The sequence below is a fragment of the Loxodonta africana genome, chromosome 8 (genome assembly GCF_030014295.1).
Source record: "Loxodonta africana isolate mLoxAfr1 chromosome 8, mLoxAfr1.hap2, whole genome shotgun sequence".
NCBI lineage: Eukaryota > Metazoa > Chordata > Mammalia > Proboscidea > Elephantidae > Loxodonta > Loxodonta africana.
This window is the reverse complement of record NC_087349.1, coordinates 119,444,913-119,464,520: the sequence shown is the minus strand read 5'-3', so window position 1 is coordinate 119,464,520 and position 19,608 is coordinate 119,444,913. Positions and strand designations below refer to the sequence as shown.

At 48.9% G+C, this 19,608-nt stretch overlaps 1 protein-coding gene and 2 non-coding genes across 7 annotated transcripts; all 3 read right to left on the bottom strand.

Moving 5' to 3' along the window:
- Window positions 1-1,575: 1,575 nt before the first annotated feature.
- On the bottom strand, window positions 1,576-14,029 carry TBRG4 (transforming growth factor beta regulator 4). Of its 5 annotated transcripts, none has more exons than XM_010598281.3 (11): window positions 13,945-14,029; window positions 10,973-11,439; window positions 7,892-8,215; window positions 6,773-6,944; window positions 6,310-6,467; window positions 5,461-5,568; window positions 4,250-4,394; window positions 3,646-3,891; window positions 3,185-3,296; window positions 2,940-3,054; window positions 1,576-1,903 (listed from the first exon to the last, which is right to left on the bottom strand). In XM_010598281.3, exons 2-11 carry the CDS (start codon window positions 11,384-11,386, stop codon window positions 1,802-1,804), a joined length of 1,896 nt encoding a protein of 631 aa, XP_010596583.1. In that variant the 5' UTR covers window positions 11,387-11,439; window positions 13,945-14,029; the 3' UTR covers window positions 1,576-1,801. The 5 variants fall into 5 exon arrangements, with proteins under 5 accessions (XP_010596583.1, XP_023414377.1, XP_023414376.1 ...); XM_023558609.2 differs by having other exon boundaries at window positions 13,940-13,985; XM_023558608.2 differs by having other exon boundaries at window positions 13,919-13,974.
- LOC111752997 (small nucleolar RNA SNORA5) lies at window positions 6,574-6,707 on the bottom strand. Its single transcript, XR_002787855.1, has one exon. It is a non-coding gene; the product is annotated as a small nucleolar RNA SNORA5 (small nucleolar RNA).
- Window positions 7,132-7,273, bottom strand: LOC111752998 (small nucleolar RNA SNORA5). Its single transcript, XR_002787856.2, has one exon. It is a non-coding gene; the product is annotated as a small nucleolar RNA SNORA5 (small nucleolar RNA).
- Window positions 14,030-19,608: the final 5,579 nt, after the last annotated feature.

The window sequence follows — 19,608 nt, the reverse complement described above, 5'->3', positions numbered from 1 at the left end:
ACTACATCTACACGACAGTGTTTTGAACAGTACATCATAAAACTGAGTATCAGCAAAGGACAACATCAGCAAATCACGTGCGGCAACGTTGTATGCAGTACTTATTACCACTGAGATGTACAAAAACCCAAAGGACGGTCTTAGGTTGGGACCTACCTGTACTAAACTAATTCTGTTGCCATTGGGGTAAGTTGGGTAAGGGGCACCAGCCAGCCAGTTATTTCTTACAACTGCATGTGAATCTATAATTACCTCAGTGTTTCATTACAAAGTCAGTGGCCCCAGTGGTGAGGATAAGCTTTGCTGTATATACCATGACATACACAAGGCGGCCCTTCCTGCCCGGTTCCGGCCCCTCTCCAGTCTCTTTGGGAACAATGCACTCTCACCCTAAGGACCTTGCTGCCCTAGTTCCCTGCGCCCCCTACACCGCCTCTGAGTGTCAGTGCTGACCCTTCGCTCTGGAATGCTCTTCCCACTTGCCGCAGCTCAGTCAGCTCCTTCAGAAAGCTACCTCTGGCTGTCCTCTTCTACCCCACCGTCTATGCAAATACGCAGTGTTGGCTCTACAAGGACCTGTGCATTGTTCCTTTCAAATGCTCCAGTGAACAGCAAAGCTGTAAGTAGAATATGGATTTGCTCTTTTTCAAAGGGCCACTTTGGAATGGGAGAATGGTCTGTGACAGGCAGACTGGAGACTGCACCAGTCACATGTGCCCTTTGCTCTCAGCTCTATCCCGTTGTTCGGCCCTCTGTCCTGGACTGGAGGCAAACTAGCTCCTCGTCAGCGGCCTTTTAGTTTTTGCCAATGGAAACTTTCAATGAAGCTGAAAGGTACACGGATGAGAAAAACAGCTTTTTCTTCTCAGCATCTGGGCCCCTCTGGCAGCAGGGGAGGTGAAGGCAGGAAAATGGTTCTCACGATGGCATCAGAGGGGTTCGGCTCTGGTGGTAATGAGACAGCTGAGCGGACACCTCTCTTCTCCCATCCCAGAGCCAATGCCTTCAAAACACCCAGCCTTCATAGCATCTGTCACCACAGGTCTCCAAGGTCCACATCACTCACTCCATTATGAGACAAGTGATGGTAAAGAACTCTGAACTGCGGGTCAGTGACCACACCATGACCAGAACTCCAGGCCATCAACTGCAAACTGCTTCTCTGGGGAAGGTCTCACTCAGGCCTGCTGGGGCCAACCACAAGCCACTCAGCAGCAGGCCCAGGCATGTGTGAACGCAAACAAGGTGGCAGGAGCAATGCCACCGACCGGCCTGGGAATGTCATCCTGTGGGTGGCACAAAGCTAGGGATGTAGGTACAGCTGGGGCAGGCTGGAGTGATGTGCAGTCAGGGAGAAGGCTTGGTTTGAAACTGACTTTTTCTGTCCCTAGGGCCAGCCCAAAGCCTTGGGTTTCACCTTCCCTTGCAGGGCTCCTGGCCTCTACCTCGAGCAGGTTCTGCTGCTGTGGCCAGTGGGTGAGCTGAGTATATAGGGGAAGAGACATGGACACCATTCCCTGGGCTCCGGAGCACATACAGGTGGGGAGCACAAATAGGAGACTGTGACAATGCCTGGGAAGCCTCTTGGTGCTGACACCAAAACAAAAAATTTATTATTCACTTGAGGAAAATCCACCCCTCAGAGCTGCTGGGCCACCACCCCCACTTTTGGCCAAGGTCCTGCATTATAAAGGTTCAGCCTGAAGGGAGATACTTCTCTGGGGACCCAGTGCCCACAGCTAGGCCTCCGGGGAGAGCACGGTCAGGCCCTGAACATGCAATCTGTGCTGAGGGGACAGGGTCATCTGGCCAGGTCCTCCGCCACAGCTTTGCGCATCTTGTCCTTGAGGTAGGCACCTTTCTGCCATTCAGACTTGAGTTCCAGCCACTCGTAGTAAGGAACCTGGTATGGAGACAGGTCAGGGTAGGCTGGGACTCCCTCCTCCCCAGTTAGGGGCCCCATCTGCTGCTCTCCCTCTGAACCCTCCCCAATAAGTTCTTGCTGAGGGACCGCATGCCATGTGCTTTGGCCTCCAAGTCCTGAAGGACGATGACTACTGAGCTGCAGGAATTCTCTAGTGGGGAAGAGCCTGGATTTGTCAGTGCCAGAAGGGGCCTGAGAGTATGCAGGCCGGGGATCAGCAAACTACACAGGGCCCAAGAATGGTTTTTGAATTTTTAAAGGTTGTGTAACAAGCGAACAATAAAAATAATCCAATATTATTTCCAAATGTGGTATGAAATGGGACAGAAACCTTACGTGACCCTTTACAGAAAGGTCTCCCAACTCTGATCTAGGGTAACCAATATAGACAGGAGTGATGGCTCCGAAGTGCCCTAGCACATTACTTAGGGCCGAGACAGGCCTACATCAGACGCTAGCCCTGCAGTCTTAGCCCTAGATCAGACTGCAACAAGGAGTTCTGTGGTGGCCACACAGAGCAGTGCCCAGGCAGGTGTCTGGCCAGCCTCGCCTTTCCCAAGAGCCCTGGGCACGGCAACCGGCGAGCTGGACTTGAAGGCCTGCTCACTCTAAGCTGTGCGGCCTTGGGAAACGCACATCATCCTCCCGTGCTTTGCTCCCCCATCTGTTAAATGGGGGGCCTCCACACTGCCGACCTCAGAGGGCAGACTTCACAATACACCCCCAGTCTGAGGCATGTCCTGATTGTCACCTCGAGAAGAACTGGTGGCCTGGATTGCGCTCGAGGCCCAGGCTGGAGGAGGTGGGGGGGGGGGGAGGCTGGCAAATGGTCAGAGAGACAGGCACAACCACTAGCTACAGATGACTGTCACTCCCAGGCTCCAGAGATGGGGGGGTGGGGGGTGTGTGGGGGGCGGAGTTGGTACTACAGGCTGTGTATCTGTTGGTGCCCTCTAGGCCCTTCGCCCAGTATGCAGTCAGTGCTCACCCAGGCCCTGCCCAGGCCAGCACTCACATCAACAACCAGGAAGCCAGCAGCCACCACATGGCGTCGAGCCAGGGAGAAGCGACCCAGCAAGTCCTTGCTCCGGCTGTTGAAGTTGGGAAATTCCCACCGTAGGAAAGCCAGCCTGGGAGGAGGAGGAAGACACTGTTTGTTCTACCCACCCCCTCAGAGGAGAGCAGTCTGCAGGACCTCAAGTGCTGCAGAGCTGCCATGGGCCTCACCAGGACCACACCCAATGGTCACTGGCCACCTACCTCTTGGCCCCAGTGGGCAGTGGCTGCCTCCCAGTTGGCTGGGCAAGATGAGGAGCAACAAAGTCCCTGAGGTTCAGAAACTGGCCCTCAGTGTCCAGTAGCACCTCAGCATCTGGAGAAGAGATGTGGGGAATAAAACCCATTGGGTGACATCCCTTGGAAACCAACTTGGCTGCCCTCCATGGGTAGGCAGAGACCAGGGAAACCCAATGTGCTCAAGGGTATACCATCAGTAGAAGTCCCAGAGTCACCTGGCCTGAGAGAGACCAGGAAGGGAGAACAAGTGAGCCTGGAACATCTACCTTGCTCCCTGCAGCAAGACAGAAAAAGGAAGAGGCCGCAGGCTGAAGCTCTGGCCACTTGGAGCCAGTCGTTGCTGCAGAGGACGGCAGGGGCCAGAGTAGATCTAGAATAGGGCTTGGGAGAATTAGCCCCTACACCAACCAGGAGGGAGCCCTTACCCAGCATCCAGCCATACTGAGTGGTCACCGCAAAGCAGCCCTTGTCGGCACTCCCCAGCAGCCCCTTCAGGGTCTCCTGCAGCTCCTTCTCCAAGTGGGTCACCTTCTTGTGAAAGGCTGTGGGCCTGGGGACCAAGGCCAAGGCTGGCAAAAGTGGGCCTGTGTACTCGGGGTGCTCCAGCTGGGCGGTCGCGTTGATGTGCAGCAACTTCTGAAAGGTGCTCTGATCCTTCAGAGACTCAGCACCTAAGGGGCGGAGGGGAGTGAGAGGGAGGGACACGGCAGACTCAAGCTGCCAAGCCTGGCTGCTGCTCTTCCAGGGGCCCTGTGGGCAGGGGTGGAGGAGGGCTCATGGGGGAGAGGCAGAGGCACCCCCACGCCCAAGCCCCACCCTGGATCTAGGCTGGGAGGTAGGGTCGGCTGCAGGGAGTGGGTGGAGAAGGGAATAAATTCCAGGCGGAGCCCTGGCCTTCTCCCACGTCTCTATCAGAAGGACCTGATTGCTCCTCTTTCTTGTGGCATTAGGGGTGGCACGGGCTCCTATCACTAAGGGAGGGGGGGCTGTACCCCCAAGCTCCTCGTTATGCCCCCATCCACCACTCACCTAGAAACTGGGTGTGGAACTCGGGGCAGAGGATGGCGCGCAGCTCTGCCTCCTGCACCTGCTGCAGCACACACAGGGCCCACACTACATCCACCTGCAGAGCTGGGCTCAGACTTGTCAGTTCCAATGCCAGCTTCTCGTGCACCTGGGGCAAGGAGAGGGTGGGGGCGGAGAAACCAGGCTCTGCTTAATGGCCTGCAAATGTCCCTGCCCAAATCAGAGATAACGCTGCCTCACAACTGGTTACATGGAGGCCAAAGGGTTGGAGGTTAGCTGAGGGAGAGCGAGCACCCTGGCCGAGACAGACCTGGGGTTCGGCTTGCAGCATCCCAGGGGTGGGAGGTAAGAGAAGTCTTTCCATCTGCTTGGAGCAGCAGATCCCTCCCCAATCCGGACAGTAGGGCAGTGCTGTCTGATGCCAGCATTCAGCTAGGCTTTCCCTATGCCTTCCCCAGGAGGGGCCTAAGTCACAAAACCACTTCTTCAATAGCTTCCCCTAAGTAGGTGCCCAGGACAATGGAACAGTGCGTTTCTGGCAGTCTCTGAAAAGAATCAGAGTTCAGCAAACAGCAGCAGATGGTGAAGAGCGCTAGCCAGCTGCTGGCAGGTGGGCCTGAGGCCACCCGGGGCGGTGTACCCTCTGCTGGCTGCTCCCAGGAACTGTGACAGACAAGCTCTCCTTGGGGCCTATTGTCTGGTGTTCGAAGAGACCCTAGGGTCAAATATGATCTGACCTTGCACACGACCCCTGAATTTTCATAAAGAGTGCTCTTCCCCAAGGGACACATATACCAGTTGAGATCCTCCTGGCTCATTTCTCAAGTGGGCTGCAAAGGCTTTAGGAGCACAAGCAGGGTGTCAAAATGAGACAACAGGTACCCCGGCCCTGACCAGCCCAGGGCTCACTCACAGGCAGACCTGCCCTTCCTGACCTACCACTACTCTCAACCCATACAGCTGCCGGCACGTCTGGACTTTTCAAGGGGACTCCCAAGACCCTGCTTTTTTGTCCCCAACAATCCCGTGAATGCCCTGGTCCCAGCCAACTCTGCCCCTGCCCTCCTTGCACTAGGTGCCTCTTGTTTTCCTGCCTCTGTCTCCACAGCTCCTCTGTCAGAGCCTTCTGCCACCAAACTGCCCTCGAAGGGCTGAGCCATTAGCTAGCAGGGAGAAAGGTAAGGAATAGGGAAAGTGAAGCACAGAGACCGTACCAGGCTGAAGAATGGATCTTGTTCCGGACGGAAGTTCAGATGGGCAAAAGCCAGGACCACGTTGCACAGACGTGGCAGGGTGATGTCCTGGGCTTCGTTCAGGATGTGCTGGGGCCAGAGTCAGGGAAGGCAGGGGAGTAAGAACATGCCTCCATGTCAAGGGCTCTGCCTCACACTCTTTTCACCCAGCTCCAAGTTGGAGGGGCCTGGGATGGTTGTCAGGACCTGGACCCTCCCACCAGGCTCCATGCGCTCATAGACAGAAAGGTAACTTGTGCTGAGCCAGCAAGTTGCAGGCCAGGCCTGCCCAGCAGCACTAAGTCTCTGCCTGGAGGGGCCCTAAGAGCTGTCTTTCCGTGGGCACGCTCAGCAGTGCCTGATATGGCTGAGCGGGCACCCCTTTCTGCACAACTCCCCACAGGCAGTCACGTTCAGGAAAGGCTGCTTTGAGGAACCGGGGAAGGGGACTCTCAGTCTCAATGTCTGTGCTTTGTCACACCCAGGGCTTCCAGACCTGGTCCACACAGTGTCCAACAGCTGCTGTCACCTGCTACTGCCACCCAAAAATAAAAGGATGCATTTGCGATGTTCAGTAAGGTAGAGGAGGAGATATCAAATACATTTTTGTCACTACTGAATGTGAGCATCAAGCACCTTTCCAAACGCACAAAGATTATAGGTGTCTTTGCTACAACTGAGCATTTTCAGACTTAATTCAAATTATGGTTTGAAATAAAACCTGACTGAGCTAGTTCCTCCTGAGATGGAGGTCAGGTGTGGAGGAGGCTCTCAGAGTTCGTGTGTCCTCACCAGTCCAGAGCCCAGGCCTCTGGTCAGGCCCCAACTCACCTGGGCAAAAGCTTCAAACAGGGGCAGGTTAAGCCACTTGAGGAAGGCCAAGGACTTGGCGCAGTGGGCCACCTCACTGGACGTCAGGGTGCGCACATGGGACAGCAGATCGGATGCCAGTCGCTGTAACACCTGGGTCTGGTGGAAGTTGAGTTTGCCTTTAGGACAGAGCAGACCACAACGGTTTACCTGGTAAGGCCAACAGGCTCACCAGGCTACCCCACCCCTCATCACATGCCACTTTCTCCTAGAGGTCTAGAAGCTTGGTGTCTGTAACAAAATTTATCCCTGATGCCCAGGGGAGGGAACAGGGCCCATGAGTTACAGTGTTTCTATGGCAGCCTTTTGGGCCAGTGCCTGCCATGGGTGGGGCAGGCACTGAATTTGACACAGCTGCAGGCATCAGTCAGCCCAGCCAAATACGGCCAGGAACCCCCCTCTGACCCACACACAAAGGGCTCACCATAGGCATAGGCCAGGTCCAAGAGGGCGCGTTTCGTCAAGGTAAAGGGTTTCTGGACCAGGTGGTAGGAGATGGCCCGCAGCAAGGGCACCGACCGACGATTCTGTGCTGCCAGAGTCAACAGCACCTTTCGCAGATCATCAGGGCCAAACTGTTCCACCAGCTCTAGGCACTGTCAACCACAGCCACGGATGCGGGGAGTCAGCCTGATGGCCTGAGATGCCAGGGAGATGGGGGCAAGGGTCCCATCCAGTGTAGCCCCTGCGAGACAGCAACTGGGCCTGAGCTTACTCAACATTGGCCCTGTCTTGCCAGGCCCGCCTCTTATCCATGCCCCAGGGAGCTCCTGTGCCAGAGCACAGTGTCTGTAGCCAACTGATTCCCAGGCCCCAGGACAGAGGGCCAGGGGCCCATAAGCTACTGTGGCACAGACTGCTATGGCAGTCACCTGAGCCAGCACCCGCTATGATAGGAGCAGGTGCTGAATTTGACTTGACTGCAGGAGCTGAAGCTTGGGGGGTGGGGAGGCACAAGGATCTCTAGAAAACAGTTTTAACCACAAAACAAGCAATCCAGGGTCCAGGCCTGGCCAATACCTTTTTGTGTTACTTCAGGAGTGGTCTGTCATCCCCACCACCCAAGATTGCTGGGAGGGCCAAATTAGGGTACAAGCATGAAGAGACTTTGGAGAAAGACAAACTCCCTTCTCTAACAGGAGGCCCTATCCAGGGAAGAAGCCTGGGTTGAGTCTCTGGTACATGCTAGAGGGAACAAAGTTCCCAGAGAGGCAGAGCTCAGGTTCTGTCCACCAGTGCTCAAGGACCTTGGAGGAGTAAGTGGGCAGGCGATGGTAGTGATCCCTACTGCTGCCTGGAGCCCTTGGTCCCTCCTTCTCAACACAGTCCTCCAGAGAGGATGGAGCACCCCTGCTGGTACCTGCAGGACAGTGTTTCCAGGCCTCAGGCCTCAAAGAGCATCTAAGGCTCCTGCCCAGTGGACGCGACAGGCTTAGACTCACAATCCCTACCCCAGAGGCTTATCACCCAAGGAAACAAGTTCCCGAGCTTGGAGGGGTGTGTGTGGGGGGCAGGATGGGCCCCACTTGCTTCAGCCCAGTACCTTGTCTTCCAGACGGTTCATTAGCGGCTCTGAGAGGTGGCCCGCTTTCATCATGATGGCTACCACTGTGCGGCCATCTTCAATTTCGGTCCAGCGCCTCTCTAGGTGCATAAGCAGCTCTGCCAGCAGCTCCTTCGAGTCTTGCTCCTGCATATAGGTTATGCTGGACTCAGCCAGGAAGGCCAGGTCCTTGTACGGGAGCCTCCGCATTCGCCAGCGGACCTCCTGCTCTACTGACTGCAGCTCCTTGCAGGCCTTTGGGAGCGCCAGTGCATAGAGGCTCCGGAGCAGTCTCACCAGGGCCCTGTTCCAGATGTAAGCTATCTGGACGAGAAAAGGACACAAGGTTAAAAGTCAAACTCGTGACTACATCTGATACTGTTCATCTAAGAGCATGCAAAGTATGCTGGAAACTACCTATCTAACCCTATCTCACAGACATTTGTTACAACTGACCAGAGAAGAACCAGTTAGTTCCTCTGTTACTTTCATGCATGCAGGTACTTCTCACATGGAACCTGCATCAGGCTGCTTGGTGGTGAGACCCTCTCTCACAGTCTCTCTGTGGGCCTGTTTTCTAAACCAGGTTCTCCAGCCTCCAGTAACTCCTATTGCTGCTCAAGTTAGCCACAGTCATTTGCTACTGCTTACAACCAAGAACTCTGGAAATAAACAGAGAAATTCTAGACTTTCTGTAATGTGAATTTGACCTAACGTCGTGACTGATTAAACAAAGACCAAAATCTTCATGATGTGGACTATGGCACATGAGGCACAGGGACAGACAGGGAGCTTTGGGTAGGGCTGTGCTAGACTTGTTTCCCCTGCACACACAGACCTGTGCTGCAAACACAACTGTAGAGTCAAGACGACAAGTCAGAGAAAAGCAGCTTGGGGGAATGTGAGCTGAATGCTTAGGCTTTTTTAGTCAGTTGGTCATCCAATTTATTATGTTTGCTTGCAATGACAATTAAAAAATTTTAACTTTCCCTCAAGAAAATAACTGAGTTATTTTGAGTCCAAGAAGCTCTTTTTCTGCAATAAAACAATCATAACAGAATTTCTGGTAATGTGAGGTTTCTTAAGAATACATCTGTTCCATTAAAGCAGAATGGTTGACATTTTTGTAAAGAAAGTCCAGGGATCAATCACACTACAGCTAAATACCTCTGTGTGTGCCTAAAGAAAGCAAGCCTGCAGACTACTGGTCAAAGGATGCAGGGGAGGCCAGCTTTGACAGTCTGTGTGAATACTGGCAGGAAGGCCCTTTGTTTGGAATGTCAAAGAGTAGTGAGGTAAAAAGATCCCCCGCTATCACCCAACTCCCAGTCATCCTTAGTATAAGCAAGCTGGCCGATGGCCTGATGCTGTCCTCACCACCACTTTTAAATGGGCTCTTACTAAATGCCAGGCATACTTCCTAGCACTTAACATATAGTACACACCAACATCTGTACAGAAGTATTATCCCCAATTCACATACACGGAAGCAAAGACTTAGCAAGATTAAGCAATTTCCTCAAAGTCTCAGAGTAGGTGGCAGAACCAGAATCTATACCCAGGCAGTCCAAAACCAGTGCCCAGTCTTACCCTTTGCAAGACAGTTCCTCCCTCACCCACTGGTTCCAGCTTAGTTTCTAAACAATGGTGACCCTGCTGGGACCTGCAGGGACAGTGTTTCCAGAACTCAGAGAAATACAGGCACATGATGCCAACAGCTACCCTAGGAGCCTTGTCACCCAGGCCTCACCCACAAGGTACATGAGTTGGAATCAGAACACAAGATTGCATGCTGGCTCTGTCATACTGTATAATTCTCTTAACTCTGCCACTACTAGTGGCATTCAATCTGCTAACAGCTCAGTCTGGGCTTTTTCATCTGTGAACTAGAACTATGCTTCAAGGGAGACTGAAATAACACACACAAAAACTGAGCCGTGAACAGTAAAGTTGCTGTTCTAAGGGTTGGGGAGAAGTGGAAAAGTACTGAATTTAACACAACTCGACATCATGAACTATGGTATTCTCCACACTACTCTATGTCATTGCAAAGCAAAACCAAAACCTAACCATGTCCCACTACACTGACTCTATAAGCTCAGTTAAAAAACACCGACTTAGCATAACCCCTTACTCAATTCATGAATCCCCTCCTCACCATCCATGAAAACTGGACATATGGCCTCAATGCTTCAGCACCTGTGGTAACAGGAAGCTCACCACTACCTTCCAATGTGTACCACGTGGTTAAGAGTGAATGCTGCCAGGGCAGGGCTTCCTAACTCCTTTGTGCCACGGACTCCTCTGACAGTCTAGCAAGCTTATGGAGCTCAGAGGTAAGAACCTGCATGAAGGGAGTCCTTCCTCACATTGAGCAGGAACTGGCTTCTTAAGAGTCCCAGTTCTGCCCCTGCCCCGCAGCCTGGTGCCACACAAACATATCTCCTCTCTTTTCCAGGGTCACCCTTTATGCATCTGATTGTGGCTACATACCCCTCTCCCCCCAACTCAATCTCAGGGACCCTCCATCAGGGCACTCTTCTGCCTCTACTCTAGCTTTGAGCACTGCCTGGCCCTCACTGGGTACTTGAGAGTGGTCAATACAAGTCAAGACTATCAAACACCACTCTCCACGTATGTCTCTTCAGGGACACCTACTGATATTTTTTTCATAAGCCACACTTTTCATACATGTGAGGATTTTCACACCCACGTGTACAACCTTGTATTACTTTCCAAAATCAGCTATGAGAGGTGAAAAAGCACCAAGTGAACAAAGAACCAGATCTGCTTCCTGGTGCCCTGTTTATTGCGTAAACCTTTCTAAGTCTTGGTTCCCCGGTCTGTAAGATGAGAATAGCAGTATTTATCTAACAGGCTGTTGTGAGGATTAACAGAAAATACATGAAGGTACTTTAAAATCTATAAAGTGATAAATAAGTGTTATTAAGACATTGTGGGACTTCTGATCACAGAATAGAGCTCCTGTCTACCTCCCGTAATCAGGTGGTTGCTTTGGACTCCAGAGGCCCTGACACTTTCCCTCTTGTCAAAATCCTCAGACAACACTCCAGAACCCACCTGGCTGTTGGCAAGATGGAGAAGTTGCTGAAAGCGGGCATCCTGTGTCAAAGAGGCTTTGTTCTCTGGCTTCTCACACAGCAGGCGAGAGAGCTGGATGAGGATTTGGGCAGCATGATTCTTGTGCAAGCAGTGACCACCACCAGTTAGTTCTAGTAGCTGCTCTGGGCTGGTGGCCTTTTCAATGAGATCATCTACCTCCTTGAACCTTGAGTAGGGAGTAAACACTGGTTCCCTCTCTACAAGCTCTGTCAAGGAACCTGGGAAGCGGGAATTGGGTGAAGTAGCTGAGGAAGTCAGAGTCCTATGGGCTACTTCAGCGAGTCTCAGTCGGCCAGCTGGAGACATGGCAGGGGCTACACGGGTGGCCTCTCTGAGGAGGCAAGTGCATCGCTTCACCAGGTGAGCTGCCATGGTGGCCCCTGGGTGGCAGGGAGGTAAGACTCCTAGTAAGTGATTCCAAAGCCCTGAAGAGAAAAAGGAGAGAAAGGTGTGGTGCAGATGTGGTTCCCAATTCACAAACTTAGGAGAAAAACATGACAAATGAGGTAGAGTCACAATCCCTCTTTCCATTAAAACCAGCCCAAATCTCTGAACATTCACATGTACGCGACAGTATTTTCCGAACCTTTCTTAACAGGATTTTTCAATCAGTATAGAACACAATCAAATATCAGAAGCACTGTAGCTTGGGTTACAGGTTTTCAGCCCTAGTTGTGCTTAAAAATCATCTAGGGAGTGGTTCAACAATTCAGATTCCTGGGCCCAACCAAGACCTACTGAATGGGAATCTCTGCAGGGAGGACTCAAACAGCTATCAATTTTTTTTTTTTTTATTTCAAGGGTAACCAGGATTAAGAATCACTGGCATACATAGAAAATGGGACAGGAGTCTTGAAATCAGGCTGATGCTGGAAAACCCAGGACATGCACTTAACATTCCCAATGCTTCCCTGGATATACTTTAATACCTGGAGACACAGGAGTGAACTTCCAAAAACCCAAGTTAGATTATACTACCAATTTACTTAACATTTTCTTTTTTTCTAAGAGCAAAACACCTGAAGCAGTCATAAAAGGTACTACTTCACGATATGGGCCAGGATTATCTTCCCAGTTTTATCCTCTTCCTCTCCAATACACTCCTTATTCTAAACAGGTCTCGCACTTTCATTACACCTTTGCAGTATCTGCTGTCTGGATGTTTTTTTTCTCCTATCACAGGGCCTGGCAAAACACCATTCAAATGTTACCTCCTCTAAGGACCCTCTCAAAATTCCTTTCTCTGTGTCTGTAACCTATCCCTATGGTGTTGTTTTTAATAATGCCATCTGCCAGTCTTGCCCACTAAGGTGACTGAATGACCTAGGTAAGGCAAGGGGCAGAGGTAAGATTAATGTTAACACAGATTTCCTTTCTTGCATGTTTTATCTTCCCAGCTGGCACATTTTATTTTTAAGTGACAGACTGCTGCAGCTATAAAAAAGCTTAGTTGAACTCCACATAAAGGAAAAAAATGAGGCTCAGAGAGGAGGAATATTTTCCCAACTGCAACAGCTACTACTTACTGAGTCCAGGTACAAGGGGAAGCACTCAAAAATGTTTCCGATTGTGGAAAAAAAAAATAACATGTTGAATTGGCGGATATATTCTGCTGTGCATATTCTCAATAATAACAAAATAAATTATATGTGTATTTAAAAGAACCAAAACAAACAAACAAAAACAGACCTCTTACTCTGATTTTTAAGGGTTTTTCTTACCCAGGAAAACAAAAATTAACTGAAAAAAAAAAAAAAAAGCTTGACCCAAACTGCAAAAGTATTGATTTTTCTTTCCCCTCACCACAAACTGGTCTGCAACATAGTAAATCTGTCTTTTCTGGCTGGAAAATGAAGTCAGTAACAAACCCATTACCTCCTGATTTAATAAAAAAGACTGTGAATTTCTTTGATTTGAATTTCAAAATTACAAATGGGTAAGGGGCCAAATCTTCAGCAGTTAATTTATAATGTAAACTCAAAAAAAAAAAAAAAAAAAAAGAAAAGACCCAAACCCACAGCCTTGGAGTTGATTCCGACCCATTACAGCCCCACAGAGCTTCCAAGGCACTAAATCTCTTCGGAAGCTGACTGCCATTGCCACATCATTCTCCGGCGAAACCGCCTTCATTCAGCACTCGATCGCTTTAATGTTAACTCAGTAACCATTAAATACTTGGTCAACATGGAAACTTGTATTCATTAAGAAAAATACACATAAGCTTCTGTGACATCTCCAATCCTCAGCGTTCTCATTCATTTCCTTCATGTACGGAGACTCAATAGCTCCCCCAACCTGCAAACTATTTACTATTATATCATCAAACAGTTAAATATTACATAATGGTTTTGTATTAATTCCATTTTCTTCCCAACAACTGTTAACTAGCCTACTTTGAGCTACTTGTTTCAGAAACAAATTGATCTCCCTGCATGCATACAGAATGATTCCTTGGAATAAACCTTACGTTTCACTTGAGTTTTGATTATTTTTAACACGATCTAATACAATCCCACGAGCTAGGGATTACACCAGCAGTTTATAGAGAAGGAAACAGAGGTACAGAAGTCAAACTCTGGTTTAGGTCAAATACCAAACCTCTTTAAAGCACCCAAATAACTACCTTTACGAAGAAACAAAATCCACCCGACTGGGAACACCAGGAAGGCTCAAGGTCGCCGGGCAAGGCCGCCACGCGGAAACGGCGAGGGCAAACGCGTGCGCACTAGCGAGGGTGCAGCGCGAGCGCGGAACAGGACCGGCGCGGGCCGCAAGGCCCAGGCCCGGAACCCACCACCGAGTCTCCCTCATCCCATCGCTCCTCCCCTGTCTTCCTTCTCTGCCCCGACTTCGTGCTTTCAGGACCCATTCTCAGCCCCATTCTTCCCCTGCCCCGACACCTACACCGCCCGGACGAGACCACACCTGACCTCCATCACTCGCCCGCAGCTTCCCTCAGCTCACGGTGCACGGCGCGCTCACTACGTCATTCTAAGCGACGACCGGAAGCGAGGCTCGCTGCGCGTCGCTTGGCCGAAAGCCACGCCTACTGCCCTTTTGCTGGGGGCAAAGTTTACGTAGTGAAAAATGGATGGTGGGGAATTGAGTTAAAATGAGAGAGGAAACGAAGGCTAAAAAACGTGGGCGCCTTCCAGTCAGTAACCCGAGGGTCCTTATACGGAGAGTGGAAGACGACCTTCTATTGTTAATGGGTGTTTCCCCTTCTGCTCCACTCTTCTCCCTTCCTCTTGCCGCCCCTTTTCCCAACCATACCCCATCCATCGGTGTCTCATTGCTTTCCCTGAAGATCTTAGGCGAGCTTAGGGCTGTCTAAAAACTGGGGCCAGAGGTTTGCGTAGGGAGGGAATCCCAGACGATTGGGCCTGCTGGCGCAGAGTCTATAACCGTTTGGGAGGCTAAGTGGAGACTGGAGCGCTAAAAGCACAGGTTTGCATCACCAGCTGAAGGTTTTTTGGGTGCAATTTGCCTAGATCTTGCAATTAAAAAAAAAAATCTAGAGATCTGTATTTTTATGTACAATTTAAATTTTAAATACTGGCATTTAATTACAAATTAATTAAAATTTGGGGTAAGACAGACAAAACATACCTGAGGGCTTCATATGGACGTGTGAGGCATTTGTGATTCAGTGGTAGAATTTTCGCCTTCTGTGCGAGAGACCTGGGTTCTATTCCCTGTGTCCTAGCGTAAAATCACCATAAAGTTATAGCAAAGCAAAAAGAAAGATTTTATATACATTTTGAATTTCTTTGTTAATTATCACTGGTATGGGTTTCAGTAATGATAGTTGGGAGAGTCTTCATTGGTCCAACCCCAAAAACCAGTGCCATCCAGTCGATTCCGACTCATAGCGACCCGATTGGACAGAGTAGAACTGCCCCAAAGAGTTTCCAAGGAGCGCCTGGCAAATTTGAACTGCTGACCCTTTGGTTAGCAGCCGTAGCACTTAACTACTGAGCTACCAGGGTTTCCCATTGGTCCAACAAATCTTACTATTTACTAAACCCTGGAAACCTTGGTGGTGTAGTGGTTAAGTGCTATGGCTGCTAACCAAGAGACTGGCAGTTCAAATCTGCCAGGCGCTACTTGGAAATTCTATGGGGCCGTTCTACTCTGTCTGATAGGGTCGCTATGAGTAGGAATCGACTCAACGGCAGTGAGTGTGTAGTGTGGAAAACATGTGGGTCTTTTGTGCTCTGTTCGTGATTTATGTGAAGTGTTCCTTAAAGGATGTTTTCCTAGATGTCCTGGCTATTGTTTTTATATCTCAGGGCCCAGTCAGTGTGTCCTTGTGAGTCCTGAGTCCTTGTGGGTCCTTGTGAGTCCAGCTCCAGCTTGGTCACATTCTTTATACAGGGGCAGGGAATAATGGCTCTAATTTTATCCCCTAAATCACCTGTCAGTGCACCTCATGTGTAGCCACTACCCGTCTTGTCAGTGGAGGCTTGTGGGATGCTATGATGCTGAACAGGTTCAGAAGAGCTTCTAGACTAAGATGGACTAGAAAGAAAGGCCTGGGGATCTACTTCCAAAAATCAGCCAGTGAAAACCCTATGAATCACAACAGTCTGATCTGCAACTGATCATGGGGATGGTGCAGGACTAGGCAGCATTTTGTTCAGTTATGCAGGGGGTTGCCATGAGTCAGGGGCAACTGGATGGCAACTAACAACTGCAATATATATGGACATGATAATTTTTTCTGCACTACTTTTTATTTTTGAAGGAATGAATAATTGGTTTGTTTTTTGTTTGGTTAATTAAAATGCCACAAATTTATAACAAATTCTACCCCAAATCTATTACCAGTTATATAAATCTCTCAAGATGTTCAGACATGTCAGAGATGCCACCAGTTTAACCTTACTGAAGTCTCTCGGAGTTATCTGAACTCCAATGTGGAATATCACCTTTTATGGTCCAGGCCGGAGCCTTAGTGGCATAGTAGTTAAGAGCTGCTGGCTGTTAACCAAAAGGTTGGCAGTTTATACCCATCAGCTGTTCCTTGGAAACCCTATGATGAAGTTCTACTCTGTCTTATACAGTTGCAGTGAGTTGGAATTGACTTGATGGCAATGGGTTTTGTTATGGTCCAGTCATAATTATCAACCTGGGATGTCCCTTTGCCATTATCCTGAATGTTCCTTTTGCTTCTTTTTTATGTTAGCTCTATTTCCTATATCCTGGAAACCCTGGTGGCGTAGTGGTTAAGTGCTATGGCTGCTAACCAAAGGGTCGGCAGTTCAAATCCACCAGGTGCTCCTTGGAAACTCTATGGGACAGTTCTACTCTGTCCTATAGGGTCTCTATGAGTCGGAATCAACTTGACGGCGCTGGGTTTGGTTTTGGTGATTTCCTATATCCTGTATCTTCTTTCTTGGATTGTGCCCTTGCTTGGGTGGAGCACATTCTCCAGTAGTTCCCTGAAAAATAATGTAAGGGAGGTAAATTTTAAAGACCTGTAGGTCTGAAAATGCCACATGATTGATAGTTTGGCTGGGTATATAATTCTATTTTGGAAATAATTTTCTAATCTCGAAGGATTGCTCCATGAACTTTTAGCATTGTAGCTTCTTGTGTTTCTGATGAGTCCAATAAACTCTTATTCCTGATCCTCTGAATGTGACATGTTCTGTTCTTTCTCTAAGAGCTTGTGGGAGCTTCTCGTTGCCCCTTTTTTACTGAAAATTTGATTTCTACTATCATATTTCTTACTTGTCAAACATTCCTTTTTGGCTCTTGAATATTCCTTTTTTATAGAATTTTTTTTCACAGTTGCAATATTTTCTCTTACATCTGTGAGGATTTCAGTGATAAGGTTTTTGTTTTCTAAGTTTTTCTTCCCTTTTTATAGTTACTGTTATTTTTTTTTCTCTTGTTGTTATTGTTGGTATTCCTTTGGTTTCTATCCTCAGATTCTGTTCATATTTAAGAACGGTGGGAAAAAGGACTTCTGGAATGGTAAGGTAGGGGTTTCTGAAAATCTGTTCCTCTATAAAAACAACAGGAACACTGACAAAAATAGTCAAAATAAACCTTTCAGAACTCGGGGAAATTAATGTCTTGCAAAATTTCAAGGAGCATTTATTGAAGAAAAACAGCTGAAAATAGGTAAGAAAAGCTAGCTTCTGGTGCCTTAAATTGTCATAAACTTTGCTATGGTGACAGCCAGCACCCTAGCAGCCACTGGAAGGGCAAAATATCCCATCTCCAGAGAATTGTCACTATTTGACCTGTTGATCAATGAAGCTCAGTTAAAGACTCTTTTCTCAGGCCTTGTCCTGAATTAACCTGAATCAATGCTTGCTCTGTGTGAACAGCCCAATCCTCAGGACATTTATCCCCACAAATCAGCACTTGTTTAATATCACAGCTTCCTGAGACAGCATCACCTCTTGGGGCTAACAAGAAGCTGACTAAACTAAGTGGAAAAACTGGGGAATGAGATAGCCATTTTGAAAAGCTCTGACAGATTCCTGGGAATCTAGAAGACCTCATGCTCCAGGACTGTGCACATGCTTATAAAAGACATGAGGGAGCCCTAAATTCTCACTTCTGGATGACCTTGAGACTGTGGAAGCCTAAAGTGAAGGCTAAGGCAGAATTGTAAACAGCTTGACTTAAGTGTTTAAGGCATTCTCCAACACTCACACAGAGCCTCTCAGCAAAGAGTGGGAGTTTTATTTGTTCCAGGTGTTTAAAGAGATTAGTCATTAAAAATTAGCTGACCACTAAAATAACTGAATAAGGACATCACTGGCAACACATGAAAAAATAGTATAGAGTTTACAGAATTTAGAAAAACCACTAAACAAACAACGATAATTACAACAAGAAACAAAAACAACCCTGGGGAGGGGAAAGTATGATTTCCAGAGGTGCTGTATTGTATTATTTAAAATATTCTGTTTTCCATAAAAAAAAAGACATGAAAAAACAGAAAACCATAGCCCATACACATGGAGGTAGAAAAAAATTGGTCAATAGAAATGATCCTTGAAACTCAGACAGTAGACTTACAAGACAAAGACTTTAAATCAGCTGCTATAAATATGTTCAAAGAATTAAAACCGTGGGTAAAATATTCAAGGAATGTATAAGAGTACTACATTTCCAAATAGAGAATGTCTCTAAAGGGATAGACATTCTACAAAAGAACCAAATAGAAATTCTAAAGGTGAAAAGTATGATAACTAAGATAAAAAATTCTCTAGAGGGGCTGAACAGCAGACTTGAACTGGCAAAAGAGAGAATTAGAGAGGGGGCCAAGATGGCTGACTAGGTAGACGCTACCTTGGATCCCTCTTGCAACAAAGACTCGGAAAAACGAGTGAATCGATCACATACCTGACAATCTACAAACCCTGAACAACAAACACAGATTTAAAGAGTTGACCTGAGTGACAGAGACGGAGAACGAACAACTACAGAGAAGCAGCGACTGTTTTCGGAGCCTGGAGCCAGCGTCCCAGTCAGGTAACCTTGGCGCCGGGCTTAGGACTGGGCGCAGGGGAGCTGAACACAACATCTTGTGATGGCGCAAACACGGGACGCAGACCTACCCCCCTGAACTGACCCCGGGAGGGTGCCCAGCCGGTCCGCGGGGGCAGCGTGGTGACGCGGCTGGTGGGACTAAAAGTCCCCGGGAGACAGTGACTGATTTTGGAGCCGGGAGTGCAGCATCCCAGCAGGGGAACCTTGACGCTGGGCTTTGGATTGGCAGCGGAGGATCTGACTGTGGCTTCAGCGGGCCAGACCCTTGGGGACAATCTCCACACAGCCAGCACACATAGGTGACACGCCCCTCGGGAATCTCAGATAAAATAGTCATCCCAAGCAAGATAAGCAACTTTGGCTATATTCCGGGGTGCTACTCTCTGCTGTTTTTCTGAGCCCTCCCCTCCCCTTCCCAGGCAGCTTCATTAACATTGGAATTTCCTGAGCCAAGGGAGAACGGCTTCGGCTCCACGGCTTTGCTTTCCCCCCCTTTTTTTTTGGTCTTTTCCTAACCCATTCTTCCGGCCTGAGAGAAGCAACCACAAAAAACCCAGGGACCAAAAATCCTTCCCTAATTGGACTAAAAACACAGAACCAGCTCCAGCTAAGCATATATGATCCAAATCTCAGGCTTTCATCCTTACAGGGAACAAGGTGGCTGTCATAATGCAAAGGCAGTTCTGATAGGGATCTGACTGCATTTTTTTTTAGTGGATTTACTGGAAAAACAAGTTTCCCAGGTCTGATATCTCTGCTTATTCAACAGAGCCCTAACTGACCCACAACAGGGAACTGAGGGCTGAAGCTCCCCCCAGACCACCTAGCCTCTTGCCTTAGGGGTCTAAGGAGGGTGACACCTACCAATCAGTAGAGGTAGTTGCATCGGGGGCCTAAGGTACAGCTGCAGAGCCCTCCCACCAAGGTGCTATAAGAATAGAGACACACCTACCTCACTGACACTTGGGCGAAGCCTGTCAGCATCCTGCCCCCCCGGAGTGTGAACCCCAGCTGCTAATAGAATCTGGTGCACACAACTATCACCACTACTTCTAGAGGTGGATAGGTGTTAGGGTGCA

Bases quoted from the DNA above. Each gene is read 5' to 3' on its own strand.
- TBRG4 (XM_023558607.2), bottom strand. From the start codon at position 11,545: ATGGAAAGAGGGATTGTGACTCTACCTCATTTGTCATGTTTTTCTCCT. The intron at 6,945-7,891 runs GTACTGGGCTGA...TGTGGTTGACAG, and splicing joins TGAACCGTCTGGAAGACAAG to TGCCTAGAGCTGGTGGAACA. The intron at 5,569-6,309 runs GTGAGTTGGGGC...CTCTGGCCCCAG, and splicing joins TGTTTGAAGCTTTTGCCCAG to CACATCCTGAACGAAGCCCA.